Source organism: Malaya genurostris, chromosome 2 (assembly GCF_030247185.1).
Source record: "Malaya genurostris strain Urasoe2022 chromosome 2, Malgen_1.1, whole genome shotgun sequence".
Lineage (NCBI taxonomy): Eukaryota > Metazoa > Arthropoda > Insecta > Diptera > Culicidae > Malaya > Malaya genurostris.
Window position 1 is genome coordinate 266,405,016 of NC_080571.1, and position 24,723 is coordinate 266,429,738.

The 24,723-nt window shown below is 35.7% G+C and overlaps 1 protein-coding gene across 3 annotated transcripts in view; it reads right to left on the bottom strand.

Annotated features, from left to right (window-relative positions):
• LOC131429870 (proton-coupled zinc antiporter SLC30A2-like) overlaps positions 1-24,723 on the bottom strand; it is a 139,268-nt gene that overhangs the window by 90,371 nt on the left and 24,174 nt on the right. Inside the window, exon 1 of one of the 3 annotated variants that reach the window (XM_058594302.1) lies at positions 20,410-21,072. The exons of the other annotated variants lie outside the window; for them this stretch is intronic. Coding sequence (XP_058450285.1) covers positions 20,410-20,447 — 38 coding nt within the window. The 5' untranslated portion in view covers positions 20,448-21,072. Of the gene's footprint in view, positions 1-20,409; positions 21,073-24,723 lie in introns of those variants that run through there. 3 annotated transcript variants of the gene reach the window in all.

Consider the following 24,723-nt stretch of genomic DNA (forward strand, 5'->3'; position numbering starts at 1 on the left):
TAGAAGACAGTGAATAATTCCCCGTCCTTTCAACATTCCGCCCAAAGGCGACGTTAGTGGAACGCACTTCATCGCTTCTGTGAACTTCGTGAGAGCTTCTGTGTCCATTCGATGCCAGAAGCTGCCTGATTATATCCCTTCTGGGATTCCGAAATTCGGGTCGAAAAAGGTTCGAAGGCATTACGCACTATCAGCAGATCGTTTATAGGGAAATATTCCGGCAATAACAGAAAGGTAATTTAGATTCAGCAGATATTAGCTAAAATAGCAGCCGATTTCGGACCGGGCCCTCTTTTAACCAGATAAGAAGAAGAAGCTCTGGGAACGATTAGAACAATCGGATTTTGTTTACACTGAACGGGTGAGAATATTACCGAGATAATCGTGACCTTCCGGAAATTGGCTATGATTGTACTGAGCATAATCTGACAGCTAGTGTTTGTTCAGGAACGATCCTTCGGAATTTGTTTATGTTTCGGATAAGTAGTATTATAGTGATATAGGGCAATTTTACCACATTAGTAGTCGGGAGCACGCCAGGGGTTTCATTGATCATTTGAACAACAGCCGACGATTTGAGCTGGAATCAGTTTCGTTAACTTTGTTTCTACGCTGAGAAACATTGCCAGATCAAAATTGATTCATTGAGGTAAGTGCGGACTTCTCGTGTTCTTAAATAAAATTTTAATTTATATCATTTATTAATACCCGGCTTCAACCTAGTTGCCGTCATTCGCCGACCTTAATTGAAAGTAAACTTCAAAATTTAAAACGCCAGGTCTAGTTCTAAAATGATTTGTTTGCATAAATTTCACAAATTGGAAATTAAACGGATCACTCAGAGTAAGGATAGACATCGTCAACAGTTTCTTTGCACAATTTTGGAGTAATCAGAGTCTACGATGGCGTATTTTCTTATGTGATGACCAGTGATGTATCTAGAGGGGGCGAAGAGGGAACTCGCCCCAGGCGCGACGTTTTTAGGGGGGCGGCAAAACATTCCTTGGGACCTTTTTTTTTGTTCGTCCAAGTCATGTCATCTTACTGGAGATAGCGTTCAGCGCTTTTTCCGTTCACTAAACCAACGATGGGGTGGCAAATCTTATTTTGCCCCGGGCATCAAATTTCCTCGGTACGCCACTGGTAATGACAAAATAGTATATCTATTAATGACACGTGAAATTAGTGGATTGTTCAAATCAAAAACGAGGTCTGGTTAGTTGATGGCCAAACATTATATATTCGCAACATTGGTTTCCAGTTCCGGAACTTAGCATTAGCATTATAGACCGCCAGTGTGTTACTACTCCGTTATTCACCAGAATCAATTAGGCTTGCAAAATGTTTTCCTGAAACAACTTGCTTGGGAATAGTACGATGCTACACAGATAAAAATATTCTGTGAATTTACATCTATTTTCATGCACATATTTGGAGCAGGTAATTAAACATAAAGTTACTTTACAATTCTGTAGGTTTCAATATAATTTAATCGCAAACTAAGCGTTAATTGAAAGATGCGGTTATATTGATTGAAAATTCAATGCAATCCGATTTAGTTTTGCAAGTTTTCAATAAAAATTTCGATTCAACCCATGTCTAATCCATGTTACTATTGATTTACATGTCTTGTAAATTTCATTACTTCTTTCTGTGTAGTTAACATTGTGTAAACTGCATTGATCCCTGCATGCTGAAAGGGGTAGTTTGTTAGTAAATTTTCGAATAGTATTTCCATGTGATTATTGCTCTGGGTAGCCGACTACCGAGAATACGTTGCAATTTTATCGCGATTTTTATTAATATGTGCTACCTACTGAAATACGAAATTCCTTCCGAAAGTCGTAAAACTCAGGACAGCCGTCTGTCAAGAGGTTCGCTATCAATTCATATATTTAATTCCTTGGTTCTGTTTGTTTTCATAGACAGCCGTAATAACACGTCTGTAATGTCGATATCTACTCAATAACCAAAACAATCATATACCAAATGGATCCTCCTCGTAATCTAAACTGTATTTATTTACATCCTTATTAAACATGGTTGCTAGAAAAACCTGCACGGTTGTAAGCTTCACGCGTTTAACCCGAAGAGAAATTGGTGGATTGGTTAAACGTTACCCGAATAACCAACGGAGACGCCCGATTTTTTGTAAGGAGAAATATAATAAGGCATTGTAAATAAGATAAATATGAAATATCTTTATGGAACGATCTCTGCAGTAACCTGTTTCCCCTATTCGCAATGCTGTAAACAAAACAAACGCGAGAACTACTGCCACCACTACTGAAGAACAAACACTCGCGGATGGGTTTGCTGCAGATCAATTCGACCGTTCCACGACAAAAGCGCCTAACTGCAAATGATATTTTCTCTTTGTTTACTTTCTCTTTCACAATTTACCGAACTGATTTTATATTTGACGCTTTACTCTTCGCAAAACTTTCAAGGTAAAACTACAAGTTTTAGATTTATATTGAAAACATTAGAGATTTTGCAATAATGGCTCCGTAATAATCAAAAGAGAAAGTAAACAAAGAGAGGCTCTCATTTGCAGTTAGGCCGTTTTGTTGTGGGACTATCAGATTTTCAGCCAGAATCAGAGGATTAATTAGTAAATTTTTACACATTTCATACAAACTTCCTGTTAAATTTTCTTTAGTTTTGCTGTCTTTGCACAACGACTATAATCTACACAGCAAAAAATAATTAAATTTACCGATGACGTGAATCCGCATATGACTCAAATCATAAAAACGTAATTCGTAAACTGACTGAATTTTACAAGAATGATTTACATATGTATCGAACATACACTACTTTTAAAGCAGACGAGTAAATCTACATGCTTTCACACTTAAAAATATGTCAGAATGCATTAAATATGTGTTAGACCGATCGTAAAAATGAGTCATTTTTGACGCTTGTATATGTCGGTCTTAGAAGAGGTAAATTAACACGATATTTCCTAGGTGTGTATTTTTGTTATGCTTGAGTCTGATAGCACCGACAATGCTATACAGATGACGCTTCGATCGGTAAACATCGTTTAATTTTGAGCGGTAAATTCTCAGTTTCCGTCGCTTGAGTATTTTTTAAGATTCGCGAATCGGTATTATTCGATAAATAACACTTTTAACGCTTTCCACTAATCAACGCACACTTGCCACAGCTGAACTTTCACTCAAAATAACTGTTTCGACCGATTATTCTAATATGAGTTGTTTGAAACACATTTAAATTTTACTTTTCTGAGAGCAACACTTGTGCACCGCATCGTACTCACAGTAACGCCAGCTTTCCTTCCCCAAAACATTCTTTGATCCATTGGTTTCCGGTTCCGGGAATACCGAAAAATAACGAATTTCCATCTCATTCCTTCACCTCATAACTTTGAACATTAATCATATCTTTAAACGTACCTGAACAAAACTATGGAACGTTTAAAAACATTTATTCTAGGTTTTGCCACACTTTCCAATTGAAAAAAAATAGTTAAAAAAACCATCAACGATCGCTTTTTTCATTTAAAATAAATTCACTTCTTGATTTAGGAACCACTTTCGTCTGAAGTTTTACAATTCATCATGTTTCTGAATATTTACTAAACGATTCGTCTCAAAACATGATCACTATTTCACATAATTACACCACTATTCAATGTTGGATGATTTTATAGTTAGTAATGTTCACTTTCCACTGGTTTATTCAACGATTAAAGACTTCTGAAATTACCTGATAAGTAATAAAGCAATGAAAAATATGAGATGAAAATTTGCACTTAATTCACTTGATTGCGCTTTGTTTTCATCTCATTTCGTATCGCAAGGTTGCCAAGTTTTCTCATAATGTTAAATAAAAAAAATTTTTTCTTCTTTAAATTGTCATCAGCAAGTATTTTTTGGTATCCGTGACATTAGTTTAATCATGTCATTGATATTTATATATAAATAAAACTGTTTCGAATTCTAATATTACCAAATAAAGCGTGTTAAATACTAATCAAATAACCATTGTGGCAAATCTAGTAGCACTGGTTTCTTTCCGCTATACGTCACCATAACACTGTTAAATGTGTGTGTTTCATCGGCTGTGCACAGAGATGCCAGATATTTTCATAGAAAATATGTATCTGCTCTATCTGTTTTCACTAATAAAATGAATCAAATTTAGATTCAAATTAAATTCAAATTGGTTTTTTAATTTTAATATAAATGTTTATCAGTGTTCATCATCAAACATTTGCACAAAAGATTTCCATTTTAACATGTGATTTGTCCGTTGATTAATAAACTTTTAAAGAAGTACTGTAATCAAATACTAATAGATACTCAGAGAGAAAAGTGTAACATTTTACTTCTTTTTATGGACCTTTACAAATCCGTATTAAATTTAGAAAATCTGAAAATCTGAAACGAACGCGAACGCAAAAATCTGTACAATACAGATAAATCTGTATGAATGGCATATCTGGTTCTACATTTGGTTTTTAGAAGGGCTAATGCCTAAATAGTAACAATTCTTTTTTTGTTATTTTTTAATTCTCCAAATTAACTGCAGAGTAAAATTTTAAATTTTAAACGAAAGGTGATAAAAACAATCCAAAAAATTTTAAACGTCGAAATGATTCCAAACTGTTTTTTTTTAATATCGTGTGTTGTGTCACAGTTGGCATTAGGACCTTTTTAAGGAAAATTCTGACATTTTGAACCTGAGAGTGTAATTGTGCAATATTTTGGTTTTGATTGCTGTCTCCATTGCTAATTTATGGGATGAATAAAGAACCAACGATAGGATGAATACAAAACCTTTGAGATGAAAATAGGAGCACAGTAGTGAACATATTAGAGGTATTTTAGCTTATTTTTTAATTACTATTTTAATTTCCAAGGAATGTGAATCAATTCCCAATGTGGAGCAAGGCGAATTAAGCAGAAATATGAAAAAATCGTAGTGATTTTGGTGGCTAAATCAGATTTTTAAAGTAACGTTCTTACAAATGATTCTTTGAAGCTTCGTATAAAACATAAGATTTTCGAAGGTCTTATTACATAGGAAATTGAAACAAACTAGTAACGAAAAGCAACACTGTGACTTGTTCAAACAAAAATTATGTGCCGATTCCCCTTACTTTGCTACTTTGTGTTACACAGTTACACCCTCCTTTAGTAACTACAAAAATAAAACTAAAGTTATCTACCGGGATTACGAAAGGATACTGCAGTTCCAGTACAGGCAAGTTGCTGAATCAACAAGTCAGTGTCATACGCCGATGGAAATTACTTAACTTCTTAACTTGACAGACTATCACCGGATCTATTGGCCGTGGGGCAAACCATTTCACATGCGACCCTTCACTAGTCGAGTTCATTCTCGCAGAAAAATGAACGAGACAGTTTGTTGACAAACATCTGACACGATGCTATCGTTTATTTTGCCACTGTAGGGGAGAGTAGCATAGTTGGGCTTTCGCGTCTAGCTCTACACTAGTATAGATTTATTTCAAAAGATGGAAAAATATTAAACTTCATTACTAATCATGCCAAGTGAATACAGATATCAATTACGGTTTATCCCACTAACAATTTGCATCATTCGATATCAACAATGTCATTTCGTAGCGAGATGAAGTTTTCCAGAATAGATGCAAAAATAGAGTTCAATTGTGATCAAAACACGACTAAGTAAAAATAGTCCGAGACCCGGACGACCAATACATTGTCGTTCTTCCTAACCATAATTTTTAGCGGATAGTATTTTAAGGTACTGGAAATGTCCCAAAAATGTGAAAGAAACCAGAATGATTTATAATGAATAATCATACTCGTAACTCGAAAAACAGCACATTTTACTTGAAAATCAAGGAAATACAGTACATCGACTTTCAAAAAACAGTACGCAAAGCATATAATTATCAGATGATTTATTTTCATAATCTCAATAGTTAAAAGTTAGTTAGTTCAATAAAAACTAAAAAAATGCTTGAATTAATAATCAAACGAAAATAATGAAATAATCATGAGAAACGGATATTTTTGATTTAGTGTACTCTTACTTTTTGGTGGAGACATTGTTCTTTTTTTAATTCAAAAAAATTAACAAAATTGTCATGAGGCGCTCTAAACAAGAATGAATAATGAATAAAAATATATTATGAAAAGGAGAGAAGAGACCAATCTATTTATTATTTGCATGTGCTACGTGTTGGTACTGTTCTTTCTAACGTTATGTATTACGGAAAATCGAAAATCGATGAGCTAAAGCTCTAAAACTCTGTATTTAGTTTTTGATGTGAAAAATACAGTACATTTCAATGGGAAAATACAGTACATTTGAGGGTAAAAAACAGTACGCAGTATTTGGGTCGAATACACAGTACAATACTGTAAAATACAGTACTGATGCGAGCGTTAATCATACTGAATGCCTTTATAAATTATTAATATTAATTGCATGGGAACTGCTAAAAACGATGTCATCTTACTGTTAGGTGGATTAAAAAAGTTTTTGCCTTTCTCATGTATAGAGAGAGAGACTCACTTTTCACTCACGTTTGCCTTCATGGAAAAAGATGTAAAAATGATCTATTATTTCCAAAATAGTAAATCAATTTCTCTAGTATACAGGTCTTGTAAGTTGAATACCTCAAAAACTCACATCTTCTTTTTAAAATTACTTCATTTGCACTTAGATATATTTTTTATAGTATTAGGAATATCTTTTCCTATCAGTATTGTAAACGTCAGCTACATGAAGTTGCATATTTCGCTTCGGCGCAATGTTTTATCCTAGGTAAAAAACGTGCTTAATATACCTAACAGTAGGGTGATACCTTTTTTCATCATTCCGCATGTGTTTTTTGCATGAATATTCTTCAGTGTTTTAGTTCTCATGACATTATATTAATGACCGTCGTTTTAAGCAACAATTTCAGATTTTAATCACTCATTAAGCTGTAATGTCGAAACTGCAAATCGGATCGAATTTGAATCTAAACGTGTGACAATCGATTAAACATCTTATGAGAAGTCGAAATAAGTTCCACTTTAGAGTTTACGGTTATTTACGGTACTTCCAGAGCCAGTATTCAGGAACCGTAATTCAGCAACCTTATTTGGGAGCACTTTTCATATGGATCAGAGTTTATAGAAAACGGTTGAGCAATCTTCGAGAAAATTGAGTGAAATTATTTGTCACACACGCATTCGCTGATCTCGACGAACTGATTCGAATGGTATGTTATGTGTTATATTCTTCCAGCACTCCTTCCAGTACTCTTTGCTGTAAGTAGTTTAAATCAATATAATTATGGAATTGTTTTCAACTCGTATATGCTGCCATTATCTGGTTTACATATGTCATATTCGAACGATTATGTTGCCAAAACGAACCGTGCTAAAATCGATTCGAGGCAAAATATCATAAAAAAGGATGCTGTACACAGTTTTTCTGGTAATTAGAAACAACTGTAAATAACAGTATTAAAAATCGTGTTTCACATTGCTTTAGTTGAACGAATCGTCACACAAAGCATAACTGGAAAAACCGACACATAGAAACCAGAAATATTTTCAGTGATTGAGCGCAGTGGGCTTACCACACGTTTTTTTTTGCTTAATAACATGAGAATCTTTATGATTCGTAACGGATTTGTGAATATTTCACAATTTGAATACCTCCTTATTCAATCTTCATTATAATTGATTACTATTACACTAGAACCATGAACCATTAGTATTTATGAGGAGTGTATCGATAAGTAGTTAGCAACATTCAAACAGTTATTACTCTGAAATGGTTAAATTTTTTGCAGCGTGTTTTGCGGTGACATGTTTGTTTACATGTCAATAAGAGCTGCGCAATCGATTGGCTTCGGTACGGTTTATCGTTTCAATGATGAGTCGAATTGATCCGGAAACGCGAAAGAAAACTCTGCACACTTTTTGCTTAGAAAGTGGTGTCACGTAAAACGAAATTTCAAACGGGTGAAAATGCACCACACCAGTGTCAAAAATATTATCGAGAAGTTCGGCAAGACCCTTTCCATGAAGGATTTGCCCCGGCCGGAACTTAAAAGTGATTGAGTACATCAGGAAAAACCCTTCGGCGTCGACACGGGATTTGGCCAAGCAGTTCAATGATTCAACGGATCAAAGTTCGGAACTCCCTGAAAACGTACATGAAACAGAAGGTGCCGAAAAAGTCCCTGGTACAGAAAGTTCAAGCCAAAACAAGAGCGCGAAAACTGTATAACCGGATTCTACAGAATAAAGACGGATGCATCCTGATCGACTACGAAACCTACGCCAAGGAAGAGTCTCGAGCGCTGCCCACACCGCAATATTATACGAAATCGGTGTACCAGGACCTGAACGACGCTGACACCACGGTGGCGATGGAAAAGTTTGGGCAGTTTGGCAAGCAATTTGTACCTGTGGTTTGCGGTCGTCGATTTTCTTCACGAAGGGCACAATTAACGTCAAGGTGTACGAGGAAGAATGTTTGAAGAAGAGAATGCTGCCACTGTACAGAAAGCATAAGGCTCCTCCTCTCTTCTGGTTGGATTTGGCTTCAGCCCACTACGCCAACTCCGTTCTACAGTGGTTGTCAAAAATAATGTACAATTCGTGGAAAAGGACATCAACCCACCGAACTGCCCGGATCTTCGGCCAATTGAAGGTATTGGGCAATTGTCAAGCGGCACTTTCGGAAGGAAGGTACAGTGCCCCAAAACATGCAGGAGTTAAAAAAAACTGGACAGCTGCCCATAGAAAAGTCACAAAAGTAACTGTGCAGAATTTAATGAAGAATTGTCAAGTCCAAAGTGCGAGCGTTTCATAGAAACTAGGATTTTCTTCAATATAATCAGTGAAATGCCAAAAAATGTAGTTTTTCTACAATAGATCGGAAACTGATGTCAAAATAGGTTTTTTGTTTTGCTTTTTTATTCAATAATCAATGTTGCTAACTACTTTTCGATACACTCCTTAATTAACTAACATGAGGTAATATGTATATAGTTACGATACCACCTGGTCACCAACAACAATAGCTAGCCATAGGGTCCTGCTACCAGTCAAGCATCGTCAGCAGATTACCCGTAGATTTTAAATCCAACTTGTCGTTGCCAACCAGAATCAATCAAGCACCGTCAGTCGAATTCCCGGTCACCAACGTTCCAACTAGACAGACATAGCAAATGTGTTTACTCAACAATAATAAGTTAGAAAGTATAGTGAAACAGGTTTAGCTGGCAGTTCTTAGTTAGTATCAATAGAAGTGAAATGTAAATTTACTTTAGAAGTAGAATAAGTAAAAGTAGAATTTTCAGATAAACAATCTCATAACATGCTAACAATGTATATGACTTAGCTTAGTAGCAGATATAGTTTCTCCTTATAAAAAATAAGAATAAGTATTTTCGGTATACTTACCAACTCCAAATACTAACTCACCGCATGAGAGAGCGCGATCAAATTTAAAAAAAAAGAGCGCGGTTGAAAAAACTGTTGAAATAAGTATTTACTGGACATTCGTTAGACAACGAAAATGTATCAAATAAATACATTTTCCACAAACACTTTATTATAGTTAGCTCGTTATTTCAACACAAAACTCTATGTTGCATAAATTCGTGTCATTGTTCAAATGAAATTTTTGATCGCGATATAACGCCACCGAACCCATCGTGCATTTCTCACACCACCACCACCATACGAAACAGCAGCGCGCAAGCAATACAGAAAATGATGAAAAGTTTGTGAAATTCACATAAAACTATTTCAAATTTCGGCTATTTCAGCTAAGGTTTTATTATTTTAATAGATTCTTTCTGAAGTTTTGCTTCAAACGCTATTTTTCAGTTCGAAATTCATCCCCGAACGGAACGGAACAGTAACCGTTTATACATTTGAAAACCCAATTATGGATCGGCAAAGCAAAATTTCAAAATTCTACGAATATTTAGTTGTGATAAATTTACTTGCAAAAATTAACTGTTTTTGGTTTTCCGAGTTTCTGTCTACTTTTTGAAATAAAAAAACGCAACGCGGGCCCTCCGCTACAATTCACCTTAAATGGAGAAGTTCATACTAAAACAATTTACAGGTTTCTGAATAACATTGAATTTTTCACGACAAATAGTGACTGGAAATGATTCTACAGAAACCAGACCCAAAATCGGAATCATGCAGTCTATACACAATTGTTTCAAGCCTTCTAAAAAAATAAGAAACTTTATTTCCACCCACATTTATATTTTTTTGACTCTTCAATAATAATCCGTTGTAAAGTTCAGTAGCTTGAATTTGAAACCTGTCTAAAGCGGTTCAAATCTAAGTTGCACTAGCTTTTTAATTTTAATTGGAATGCACAGATGAGTCGAAGACAAAACTAAATGAAAAATAGAATTTTTTATGCCTCCTTAGCACGGAAAACGTTAACCCTTAAATAAGTGTACTAAATTTAAAGCCTAAAACTCCAAAATCATGAGTATCCCCGCAGTCTCCTATAGCGTTTGAGAACTATTTGCCGTATGGTAGAACATAAGCCAACTGAACTGTCCGAAGCTGAAGGTAACGGAAAACATTCTTTGCCGTCCATCGAGTGTATATCAACTTGGTGAGATTTGGCAGCAAAGTTTGCACCATTGCTCCGTTTGTTATCATTCGTTCATTCGATTCTACTTCCACGGGCTGACACAATCCGCTGTGATGTTCTGACGAGGAAAACTTTAATTGTGAAATTGTTGCGTGCGCTTCACCAAAACTTTTCATTCTCTCTGGGACTCGTGGGTTCGCACAAGGGTGGAATTTCCTCCGCATCGAAGACCAACGCCGAAAGAGACGATGCTGAATGAAGTATACTTACGGATCACATTGCATTCTGGTACTTCAGGGCACGGATAGCAGCTGGGCGCATCGGTGACAATGTCGGAGAACCCAAACTTGACAGAAAACTCCGTTCGTAATTCCGGCACGATGCTGTCTCACAGAAAGACTAGGTGACAGACATGGCGGAATTATTCAAGTGACAGTTTCCTATTACTGCTACCCCAGTTTTGTCACTATCTTTCGAAACAGTTTGATTACATTGTGAGTTTGTAATGTCAGGGAAGTGTTGAAGGATGAAGAAAGCGGAACAGTTATTTTTACGAATTTCACGGTACGAAGAAGATTGTTTCACTGAAGCCACTGAAGCTGATTCAAATAAATTCGTTTGGTTCATTCGAAACAAGTTTTATTCTATTTCTTTACACATCCAAAATGTTTGATTGAATTTACACCCAAAACTACAATAACAAAGCTGTAGAATCACACATAAAATATTGAGAAGAATGTGCAACCGTTTGGTAGCTGACCACTGACAGTTGAAAACTTTCGGTAATTTGGTACGTTTGAACGATTGACCTGAAAGCTATCTGTCGCTGACAGAGCGTTCCGATTTTGAATTAGTTTTATTATATTTTAATATGGACCAAAAAAAAACAGCCCGGCGAAACTCTGTGTACGCGTGCGGGAGAAAACCCCAAGCTTCTGAACATGAAACCAGCCAGGAGCAACGGAAAAAGAGCGAGAAAACACATCGACGCATAAAATATTTAATTTCAAAGTAGCGGAAAATACTTTGGGAAATCTCAATTAAATTTCACTCGCTTTGTTTTTCCTCGTCTTTGGTGGTTGCACAACCCGTCGCCATTCCGGGCGAAATGGCATCCGTTTTGCCACCGCTTTCCGGCAAGTATGGTTCCATCACGACGAGGAAATTTCTCGTGCTGGGCGCTTGCCGACTTCGTCCCAGGAAGCAAACTGATGGAGCAGAACGGTTCGCACAGAGTCCTTCCGTTGGCTGGCACGGGTAGTAGTTGGCATCGTTCCATTCGTGGAAGTGGGTGGTTTCATGAAGTGAAAATAACTGCGAAAAACTTTGTTTCGAAATAATGCGAGATATTGGTACGTCTCGGGTTTGGTCCCGACCAGCGCGGGTACACACATCAGTGCACCTCGCCACTTGGAGAAGAGATTGGTTGCTTGCGGGGCGGGTTGAAAGATTGTTTCGAATGAATAAACAATCGATGATGGACCCTCAGGGTTATTCATAAGTAAGGTTTTGTGAAAGTGAGGCGAGCGGTTATGTATTAATTTTCAAGTGGTTGTGAAACTGTTATTTTGCATTATGAGCAAAATAAAATTAATTTCAATGATATTGTTGAGATTTCCACAATGGAATGAATAATTATCCAGGAGGCATAACCACAAGGTTGACGTAGGACTGCATTCGAGCTATATTTCAGAGACTTTATATTACTCAAGTTCCTCATGCTGGTATTTTGAATTTTCTGAAAAATTTCTGTATGAATGTTGCGGTTTTGCAAAGGTTTGAAACTTTGGAGACCAGAAAAGGGCCATCTATGATATGAATTAATATTATTTCTCCGATAATTTACTCCATTCAATGCATTTTCCTCGAATTCAATGGATCAGCAGCTGAATGTCGGTGTAATTATGCTAGTAAAACTATCCCCAAATACTGATGCGATTCTCGTAAAAGATTCTCATCAGATTATGGCTTCATTTCCATTTCAATAAATATGAACTGAGACAAAAAAACATGTTTTAATCCACCTAGTGGTGTAATGATGCCTTTCTCATATTACTCATAACATCATAAATATTACTGTGGAATTCGCAAAAACAACTTTTCATTGAATACTTAGTCTAACAAGGATCCATAGTACTAGCCATGCAATGATTCTGTACACTAAGAATCGGCTGCGAAGTCTGTTGAAACAGAAAGGCCAAGTTCCACAAAAAGAATGTAATGCCAAGACTTTGCTTTTGCAAAAGAACAATGAACTGAATTTTGTTAACAATTACAATTAAAAATTTTGTTAACAATTAACAATTAAACAAAACCAAAATGACTAAAATATGTTTGCGGCCATAAAGTCGTAAATTGGTTTTCGCCTGGGACGTCAGGATAGACATAGCACTTCGGTGTAAATAAGTGCGTTGTAAATAGCAATGACTTTACGTCTGCTTAGCGGATTATGTTGATCCGCGAGGTGGCATTAGCAGTCAACATAATCTGCTAATGCACTGATGAGCTGAATGCGAAACGTAAAATAATCAAAACAGTCATGTGCACTTCTGCACAAATCGGTACCCACGAGGTACCAAAACCAAAATGACTAAAATATGTTTGCGGCCATAAAGTCGTAAATTCGTTTTCGCCTGGGACGTCAGGATAGACATAGCACTTCGGTGTAAATAAGTGCGTTGTAAATAGCATTGACTTTACGTCTGCTTAGCGGATTATGTTGATCCGCGAGGTGGCATTAGCAGTCAACATAATCTGCTAATGCACTGATGAGCTGAATGCGAAACGTAAAATAATCAAAACAGTCATGTGCACTTCTGCACAAATCGGTACCCACGAGGTACCAAAACCAAAATGAAACAATTAGTGGTTTTCGTTATTGATTTGTGCAAAATGAACATAATTAAATTCATTTCCTTTCGCGTTGCGTTTTCGACTCGAGTAGTGCTGTTTAAAGCTTGCTTTATTTACAAACAAACTTTTGCTCATATTGTGGCGCTCCTGGTGGACGGATTTGGAAGTTCTTGGTGCCCACGTGTCGGGAATTTTGTCAGCTTCACGTATGATTTTTGACATTCCGCAAATCGACTGTACTTTGTAAACAATCAACATGGAAGCCGAAAGAAGGAAAAAAAACGTGCTTAATCCACCTAGCAGTGAGATGATACCTTTTTTTATCAATCCGCATGTGTTTTTTGCATGAATATTTTTCGGTGTTTCAGTTTTCATGACATTATTCTAATGTCAGTCGTTTTAAGTGGCAGTTTGATATTTTAATCACTCACTACTCTGTAATGTCGAAACTGCAAATCGGATCGAATTTGAATCTAAAAGTGTAACAATCGATTAAACATTCCATGATATGTCGAAGTAATTTCCACTTTAGGGTTTAGGGTAATTTAAGGTACTTCTAGAGCCGGTATTCAGGAACCAGCATAACCCAAACCGATTCGTATGGCCATATGACGAATAAATTGTAATAGTTTTGAGTCCAACTTTGAAGCTTTTCGGGATTGTCATCTTCTATATCGCTTTGAATTTTAAAAATCCATCATTCTACAATTCGAGAATCGGAAGTCAGAATTGGATCAAATTGGATTTATTTTAATTTGAACTTTTGTTTCTAAAATTCGATTAGGCTTTTTTTGAGAAAACGACTGAGCTTTGAGAAAAGATTTGATACTGGAACCGGACTTCTAAAATCGGTATGGCCGAAGTCAGATAAATTCACCTGAGTAGCTGTATAGTTTAGATTTGTTTCAAAATGTTTGAAAATCAATGTAGACATCTTTGAGGAATCGTAGTGCGAATTAAATTTTTGGGTGCCTTACGAAACGAAAACTGAATACAACCAAAAATGAAATAAGTTTATTTGGTTATCGACTATCCAAATCTGCTAACCCGATAAACCTGATTAATTTATGTGAAATAGACATTTTTATACTAATCACCCTGTATCTCCAAATCCGGAAGTTGGATTTGACTAAACACAAGATGTTTTATAGAATCTTTATAAATATTTATGAATTTTAGATCGGTTCAGCCATCTACGAGAAAAATGAGTTACACAGTTTTAATTTCGTTTCACATATCATCCTGTATTTCCGCAATCAGAAGTCGGAACCAAACATAATTCAGGAACCTTGTTTGGGAGTATACAACTTTTCATATGAATCTGAGTTTGTAGAAAACGGTTGAATCATCTCCAAAAAAAATTGAGTGAAATTATTGGTCACACACGCATTTGCTGATCTCGACGAACTGATTCGAATGGTATATGGCTGTTATGTTCTTCCAGCATTTATTACTGTAAATAGTTTAAATCAATATAATTATGGAATTGCTTTCAACTTGAAAATTCTGCCATCATCTGGTTTACATATGGCATATTCGAACGATTATGTTGCCAAAAACGAACCGTGCTAAAATCGGTTCGAGGCAAAATGTCATGCTGTACACAGTCTTTTGGGTACTTAGAAACAATTGTATGTAACAGTATAAAAAACCGTGTTTTATGCTGCTCCCAAGCATTTCTTTGCCAGACAGCGCTCAAAAATTCTACTGGTGGAATAGGGGAAAAAGTCGCTTACACAAAAATTTCGATATCTCCGTTAAAAATGGACGGATTTTAACAATCTATGTTATGGCTTGTTGGATAGGTATTACCGTGCGGAATCTAAGTCTGAAAATATATTCTGTTTTCAAGGTCAGTTGTGACAGATACTGTCAAAAAACTGAATTTTTTGACATAAAACTTCGTATAACTCAAAAAGTAAACATCCGATCTCAAAACCATTCAATAGCGTTCTGGGTGACGGGGAGACCTTTCATTTGCGACTAGTTTGATCAAAATCGGTCAAGCCATCTCTGAGATCTCGACCTCTTAGTTGACAACACACATACAGACACACACACACAGACATTTGCTCAGTTCGTCGAGCTAAATCGATTGGTATATGACATTCGGCCCTCCGGGCCTCGGAAAATTTTTCTAAAGTATGAGCGAATTCTATACCTATTTTTTATATATATAAAAAAAGGTAAAAATAGGCACAGTTATTTGGAAAATCCATTGTGATCTGCATCTAGGCTAGCTAAACAGCTGAAATTGCCCAGAAATAAAGTATGACGCGTTATCAAACGGTATAAGGAAACATTGACGACGATTCGGAAGCCTCAAGCCAATCGTCGGAGTGAAACAGTCGACCGGAAACTGCGTGGAAAGATTTTGAAGACGATTAAGAGGAATCCTAATCTGTCGTACCGTGGTTTTGCAAGAAAATTCGGTGCTGCCCATAGTACCGTGAGGAGAACTCGACTTCGGGAAGGAATCAAGTCGTATCAAGCTAGCAAACAGCCAAATCGGACCATAAAACAGAATAGTGTGGTTCCCCATAGTAGGATGATGATTGATGAATAGATGTAGCATTAGTGTGGAACTGAGTGAAAGTAACAAATGTCAGAGAAAATGCCAAACATTCTACAATGCAATATCTAAGAGAGAGCTACATTTAACATGCAATCAAACTACTAGGTGTGCAAATTTTGGACGCTGTTGTCAACGCTGTTTGTGGCTCCCAGAGGTAACAAAGAGGACATGATTTGAACCAAAGGGCAGAGGAAACAGAAATATTTATATACCACCAATCATGAGAGATTTCATTAGCATATTTCATTTCTTCCACAGATCAGTGGGCAGTATGCGTTCTGTCATAATCATTTCAATGTGCTGAGAACTATGAGTGATGAAGTTAGAGTAAGAATGAAATAAGGTGTTGTGGTAAGGGAAGGTACAAAGTATTCTACAATCGACAGCATTGCTGTTTTTAACAAGAATTACATGTATTTCGTATAGAAATACTAGGTGTTATTGTATCAACGTGAGCCGTATTCCAGAAACACACATCTCACACTTCCAGTTACAAGGTGACATCTGTGACATGTCAAAGTTGGAGAAATTCAAATCTTCCTCGATCTTAGAGTGTATTTACACCTGTTCGAATCAGTTTCGTCGTCATTGCAATGTGTCATAACATCAGTGACGCCACCAAACCGTGCTGGAAAGGTTTGGAAGTTTCTTCACGGTTCAAGAGATGTCAATTTACTCTTATTCCGGATAATAATAGTCCTCCTTTTCAACTTAAACAGACCAGTTCAGGACAAATATGATATATTAATATTCACCTCAACTGCATCAAGTTAATCCAAATTGGTGGCCTATTCCAGGCATAAGAATGCTTGAAACCACCTAATGACCTATTGTCTATTTCAAGCACTATTAGTCATACCCACTCCGTGATCGATCCAGAGAACATAACAATTTTCATTTTTCACATTTATAAGTGAACTGTCAATCTTGGTATGGTCTGATTGTGTCAAACTTCTTTACCTTGTGATAAGTGTAAATTGACTCCCACTCCCATCCACCAAACAGGTAGATAATCTGTACAAATAATTATTTGAAAACCCTTTTCAATCAAAATTAAGCTTCTTGAATAAAACTGAAATATAGAGAACGAAAAACATCTCGGAAAAGCAAAGACGATATTGTAAAAGAACTACAGTTTGATTCAAGTGAAGAAGTAAGCCTCGCTTCAAATCGAAGTGTGAACCAACAATTTCGTATAATTTTTTTTCAATAAAAACACCTTTTTAAAGGGCGGGTAGGGTCTAACACTTTTGAAAAATCATTTATTATTTATTATTTTATAGTAAAACATTTTGAGAATATTCTGTGAAATTTTCAAGCCTATTAGAACGAAACTCTGGAAGTTATGGACTTTTATCTATGGCTATCTCATTCTACGAAGAAGCAAGAGCTCGGCGCACAGACAATAGATTTCTACTTCGATTGACTTCAAAGCTTGACAAAACATTCTTGAATTTTTTTTTTAATTTAAAAGATATTTTATTCAGGCCTATTTGTGTACAAGCTTTACGTGGCCGATTTAGCTGAGTTTTTAGATAAAATTTTTTTTGTATTGGATCTCGTTGTCACCCTTTTTCTAGGGGGAGAGGAGCTTCCATTTTCCTCCTGCGAGGATTGAGGGGCAGTTTGTTCGTGGTTCGTCTCGTCATCCATTGCCGTGGTATTGTTGTTGATTTCGTTGCTAGTTGCTGTAGATGCGCCTTGTTTTACATTGTTTGCAGTTGCTGGTTGGTTGGAAGGTAAGCTGTTAACTGCAGCTGGTGTACTTTGTTCTATAGGGGTTACGTTGGATGGTTTCGTTGAAGGGGATACTTCCCTGTTGTTGGTGACTGTCACAGGTGTACTGGGGTTGCTTGGGGTTGGTGTGAAGGAAGCACCGTTGTCCTTTGGTATAGTTGTCTCCTTGTGCGGTTTATCACATCGCTTACCGTAGTGAACAGCTTTTTGGCAATATTGACATGTGGCCATCTCATTGTCATAGGTAACAAGTGATTTGCACGGTATTCTTGTATCCTGACCGAGGTATAGGCCTCCTCAAGCGCATGCGTAACAAACGTACGCCATTTAGAATACCGGGGAAAAAATTCTTCCACTTTTCTTTTTCGATAGAGAGAATCTCTCCGTATTGGGACATGGTATGGCGAATATAAGGATCGATGACGCTTGAGGCAAGATCATGCACACGAACTTCTATAGCACTATCTTCCATATATACTGGAATGTTGATATTTTCATGCTCCACATAGTGCACATTATTATTGTCTTTAGCGAATTGAATTGCATCCAACTCGTTATAGAAATGGATATAAACAACATTATTGGTCTTATTGCATTGAAGTAAATGCACACGTTTAATGTCAAGATGCATTTGCTCCTTAAGCAAACCTTCAAGTTCTCGTATCGAAGGTCGAATTTTGCACTGTCTGAAGTCAACAATAATTGTATTCTGTCGTACCGGCGGTAGCTTTTGTTCGTTTGGTTCACTCATTTCGAGATCGTTCAATTTTCCACTACACTTGGTACTTGGTTTCTTCTGTCCTCAACGTAAGCGGTTTTGTTTTATCGACTGACTTGGATGAGATGTAAACCCGAACTGATTCTTGATATGTTTCATTATAATAAATTGCATTTCTTTATTGTGCATCGTCGCACTAAATGATTAAACACACTTAACTCTATAGATCTGGAACCGGGAGTCGGACCAGAATGAAACTATTCAGCAGCCTATGAGACTATAAGAACTTTTATTTGAGCCTAAGATTGTGAAAATCTATCAAATCATCTCTGAGAAAATTGTGAAAATGAGACTCGTTTTAGAGTTTTTAACCACTATTTCCGGTACTTCTAGAACCGGGAACTTGGAACCAGTATAACCAAAATCGGTTCGTTTAGTAAGTAACTAATATAGACTACAAATTGAATCAGTTTTAAGCCAAATCTAGATGAATTTTACTCATTTTTGTAGAGCCGCTCTTAATGATGGTGTGAAATTCAATAGCAACCTATGAGACTATGAGATTTTTTATTCTATGAGTTACATCATTTGACACATACTCACACACATCCACGCACAGACACATACATTGCTCAGCTTGATGAACTGTGTCGAATGATATAGAACACTTAGCCCTCTGGGCCAATTTTCACTACTCACTTTTTCAAGTGATTGCATAAACTTTCTATAAGAGAAAGGCAATAAGTGTACTTTTATAGAAAAGCATCGTTATCATGATCTTTTAATAAAACTAACACAAAGTTACAAATTGAATGAAAAATTTACAAATTAACATGTTTTTCACTTGAAAAATATAGATTTGAATGTGGCATCCCTGCACCCTGTATGAAATTGAACAAAGCACGCTGGAAACGGATCAAAGCCGCACGTACCGACGCATACCAATTTTGCATCGCCATTTTGGATGACGATTTTAATGTTTTGACACCAATAATTTCGGAACCGGAAGTCGAGAAAGGCAAAAAGTTGTTCATGAAAATGATTCGCGGTCCTTAAAAACTACTTCGCGAACGCCCTGGGTTCCGTGGTCTGGTTGAGAATAACTACTCTATGCAATTGAATTCAATCAACTTTAAGTATTTTTCGTAAGTTTCGTTTAGAATGAAACATTATTTATATCATTGTTTTCCAAGCTGCAGGTGAATTAAACAGCTTTCCGTTTGTGTAAACATTACCTGAAATGTCGAATTAGTCTATTGTTTGAAATCGTTTTACCTCAATTTCAGGAAATCGTTGTCGTCTACCACAAATTTCAAAAGAAGAAGAAAAACAGTGGAAAATAAATAATAAAACTCCGGCACAGCTCAAAAATTCTGACAGATATTAATGCTATTCCAAACGAAAGACAAAGTTTCATTTGAATGCCCCTCCACGCTGTTTCACTTAGGCAAAGGCTAGAACTGGTACTGTTCAAAATTGAAATTGTATCACACTTCTAAAGTTCTTAAGTACAGTTGGCACTTTATATTTGCATTGCATCACAGAAGAATGTGTCCTATTTTTTCAATGAAAACTTGACGAAAAATGACGATACAATTGTCTCTCAACGAAAACATTCCAGCGAATCGATAAACACTTCTCTAAGTGCCAGGTCATCAAGAAAAATGTTTCAGAAATGTGCCCGACGGCTTTTCACACTATACTACCTTACTCGTTTCACCGCATTAATTACAGACTGTTCCAATAACGACAACCAATTATGAACGCACATTATACGGAGCTCCATTACGAAAAATGTATACACCTTCGATTTCCCTGCTGGGCAACCATTCATCGGGTTAAGCATAAGCAATTAATTAAAATTTATTTATTTATTACCAGTCTGTGCTACCGTTGCATAATTATGAGCACATAGCGCTGTACTTACATAATCAGAATCTCAGTGTGCTCCTTATCGTTGTCCATGGTGGCCCTTTTCCGAGCGCCCTGCTATAGTTTTAGTTTTTTTTTCTTGTACGGCTACTACTTCCAAACCAAGTCTGATATTTGCTGTCGTTTGGATCCGTTCCACAATTAAGTTGCGTGTCTTTTCTACTCGTTACTAGCTCTTTCCATACACCATAAGAGAAACCAGACTTTCGTTCCTTCACTCATTCAAACTAGGCTCAAAAAATGTAATCTTAAAAACAAACTAATTCCCTTCGTCTCGGTATAATCTCGCTTCGTCACTGTCAGGAATACGAAATTTGTTGCTATGCGCGTAAATTTACGAATAACGAATTACAGGTAGAAAAAATAAGAACGTTTTTATGTTAAACTCGGAGAAAACACGAACTCACTTAGCTTCTTAAGGTTCGGTCAAAAATAACTTCACTCGCTCAAGGACAAGCACCGCGTGATCACCATTTTTTGACACTGACCTTCCTTTCATTAGTAAACTTTACCACTCAAGCTCTGTAGGATAGCACAGACGTATCCTTTTGTTAGTTTGTCATCTACCCGTACGTCGCAGATCAGCATCGAACAGGCAGTATTTCGTGATCTCCTACTCGGGAGGAACAAAAAACTTCAACTACTGAAACACTTCTCATCCGCTTCTCAACAGCATCGTAAAAAAAACCGAAGAGACACAACGTCTTATCAGCCTTATCTGATGAGTGAGTGAAACGGCGGCAGATGCTGAGAACTCGATCGAGGGGCTCTTAAATCGATCGTACTCTCGATCGGATCGGTCTGTCGGCGGATCGATTAAGCACTGGATGTAATTATGTTACTTAACACTCCTAATACCAAGCCTAAAAAAGTTACGCGAAGCACCAAGCCTCAAAAAAAGTTGGAACGGTAACTTTGAGCTATCATAGCTCAGTTGTTACTTGACCAATTTCGATAAATTTTTCACCCTCGAATTTTGTGAAGTTCGTAGATTATTTTAGGTATATCATTATTGAAGATCTTTTAGGAAAAACTAATGAAAATTAGAATTTTTCCGTTCCAAGTTTTTTTTCAAGCTCAAAACGTGCCCTATCTGCATTCATGCGGCACCTGCATCGCGAATTGGATATTGAAAACTTTAACTTTACCGAGTCATAACTTTGTTGTTAGTCAACCGATCTTCAAAATATGTTCACCATTGGAAAGGTAATACTTCCAGAAATAAAATGCACTGAAAAAAACTAAAAATAGGGTTGTCTACCCAAAGTTATGATGAAAATTGTAAATAGATGACCTAAGAAAAGATGAGACTTTTTACAATGATCGTAAATATCTCGAAATTCAAAGCGATGATCTATATATTTTTATACATCATTCGATTGCTAGTGATACCAGCTACAATTTTCGCTCAACTACCATTCCTGCACAATCAAAATAAAACATTAAACAATCGATGAATTTAAGAATATATATGAATTTTTCATTTTTTTTCACATGTTTGTATATAATTCAAAAATTAAAGCGATGACATGTACATTTTTTTGATTCAAAATATTGGAATCATTACCAGAAACAATGTATTGATGATCAAAATTATATATCCGTTCAAAGAATCTCAAGAAATTTGGTACAAATACAGAGAATTTCTATTATTGGGAAAATTTTGACAAACAACATGAAATCAAAACTTTTCAATTTTATGACGTATATTTTTTTATTATTTTAGTTGGAAATTTATTATAAACAAAATTTACAAAAAAAAACTGAAACTTGGATTTCACTGAAAAATTTAAAAATTTTAGTAAATAACCTCAAACTCTAAAAATAGTTATATTTTTGTATTGGACAAACGATCTAAACAATTTTTATGCACAACCCAAACGCAATTGATAACTACTAAAATTCTGATTTTGTTGTAGGTTTGCCGTAGAATCTCAAAAAATAGGTAAAAGATCGGAAATTTTAAAATTTCCGAGTTAAATTGCATTGCACAGTGGTCCGGATCCACAATTTAGGAGGACAAAAACATTTATGGCTTAACCTTATACTTTAGAGCTATGATGTCTTCAAAACAAATGATCAGTGAAGATAAGCCATATGTCGATGTACATGGTATTAGGGTGGCTCTTATTATTAAGGTGATCCAAAACTTATTTTCCGGATGTATTGAGATAGAGGACTGCATTCTTCGCTTCTTGTAGATAAACTTATATCGAGCAGCTTTGCTGAGGACACCATTGTAGTATCTGCAACGGTTTTAGTGTTACAGCTATTTTTAAAGAGCAACTTAGAATGTTTCTCTAAAAATCAGATTTTTTGCTCTAGCTTTTATATTTTTCTCTTTTCGAATAGGTATCTTTGAACATCTTTTAGAGTTTGTTAAAACCAATTTTTTAATGACTGGCGTATCGAGGTAGCGTTTTTTGAACCGAAGTTATGAGCAAAACTAGTTCAAAAACAGGTTATTTTTAAACTGCTATATCTAACATTGAGCAAACGAACAAAATCCGTTTCTTGTATTTGACAGAAAATATTTTCGAGCATGTTTGTAAAATAAGGCGGAGGAGATATTTTTTAAAAATTTTTTATATTATGTTTATACATTGGGTTTTTTCATTGAAAAATATTCGCATTCTTCGGGGAATGCAGAATGGTGTCGCTTTTGTAAAATCTCTAAGGCCTCTCGGTGGTTGGAGGTTTTATCAACCGCATTTTGGCACCTGCGATCGTTCAGCGTTCTTTCGGGGATGCAGGACGATTTATTTCTTTATGTTGTGTGCTGTTTTCCCACCTCACCCAATTCCCAATTTCCTTCCATGTTCCTTTTATCCTTCCCTTCCCATCAGGAAGTTGATTAGAAGCTACGGCAAAGCACAAATCTCCAAATAACTAGGGGAATATGCCACTTGAGCCAATTAGTTCTGATAACATAGGTGTAGGGTTTCATTCAGTAAAAAGCATTCAAACGAAGAGGTTGTTTTTCGAGACGAAGACAACTTTTAGCTGCAAATAGATTGGTTGGTTGTTGCTAATCGCAAAGGGTGCTGCAAAGCCAATATTCGGGGCGATTCCAGTTTCATAAGTGGAACCTGAAATAGTGGAACTCACTTCACTGTGAAAGATGGCCTAACCGATTTGAGAACTGTTTCATTTTGTAGGTTACACAAGTTCATGCACTAGCTTTCATGTTTTTCAAAAATCAAACAAAACTGTTTGAAGAAAACATTTTTTATATGAGAATAAAAGAGATATAAGAAAGGCATCATTACACAACTAGGTGGATAAAATCAAGTTTTGCTTAATTTCGTGTGATTTTTTGTGCTAAATTCAGAATTCTACTTTTTCTGAATTGTTTACTAATAGAAAATTCAAATAATTTTCGAATTCTATACATTTCGAAATAATTCTAAGTTTGTGATATTTAAATTTTAATATTCTATCGATTATAAGGATAGCGATGTTGTTTAGGATATCGGAAAATTTAAGATATATGTATTGTAAAAAAAATCAAGCAATAATTTTTTTTAGAATTGTAGTTGGTTTCTTTTGCCATGGGTTAGTATATGAAATTCATATAATTTTACGTTCTATTTCTTATTGTACAAAACCATTGGAATAATTAAAAATTTTCGTGTTGTCACAAAATTTATTTTATTAATAGAAACAAATTCTATGTCTCTTTGAAACAGATGAAATCAAAACGGATTCCAATATTTTCACTTTGATTTGCAGAAACATTGGAACGCAATATATATCAGAAATTTTGAAATTTCCGATCTTCTACCGATTTTTTGAGATTTAACGGAAAACCTAAAACAAAAAAAAACCGAATTTAAGTAGTTATCAATTCCATTTGGGTTGTGCATAAAAATTGTCCAATACAAAAACATAATTATTTTTAGAGTTTAGATATATTTACCACAATTTTTAAGATTTTCAGTGAAATCCAAGTTTCAGTTTTTTTGTAAAATTTGTTCATAATGAATTTCCAACTAAAATAATAAAAAAAATATATGTTATAAAATTTCAAAATTTTTGATTTGTTTTTTTTTTTGGCAAAATTTTCCCAATAAAAGAAATTCTCTGTATTTGTTCCAAATTTCTTGAGATTCTTTGAACGGATATATAATTTTGATCATCAGTACATTGTTTCTGGTAATGATTCCAATATTTTGAATCAAAAAAATAGACATGTCATCGCTTTAATTTTTGAGTTATATACAAACATGTGAAAAAAAAATGAAAAATTCATATATATTTATAAATTCATCGATTGTTTAATGTTTTCTTTTGATTGTGCAGGAATGGT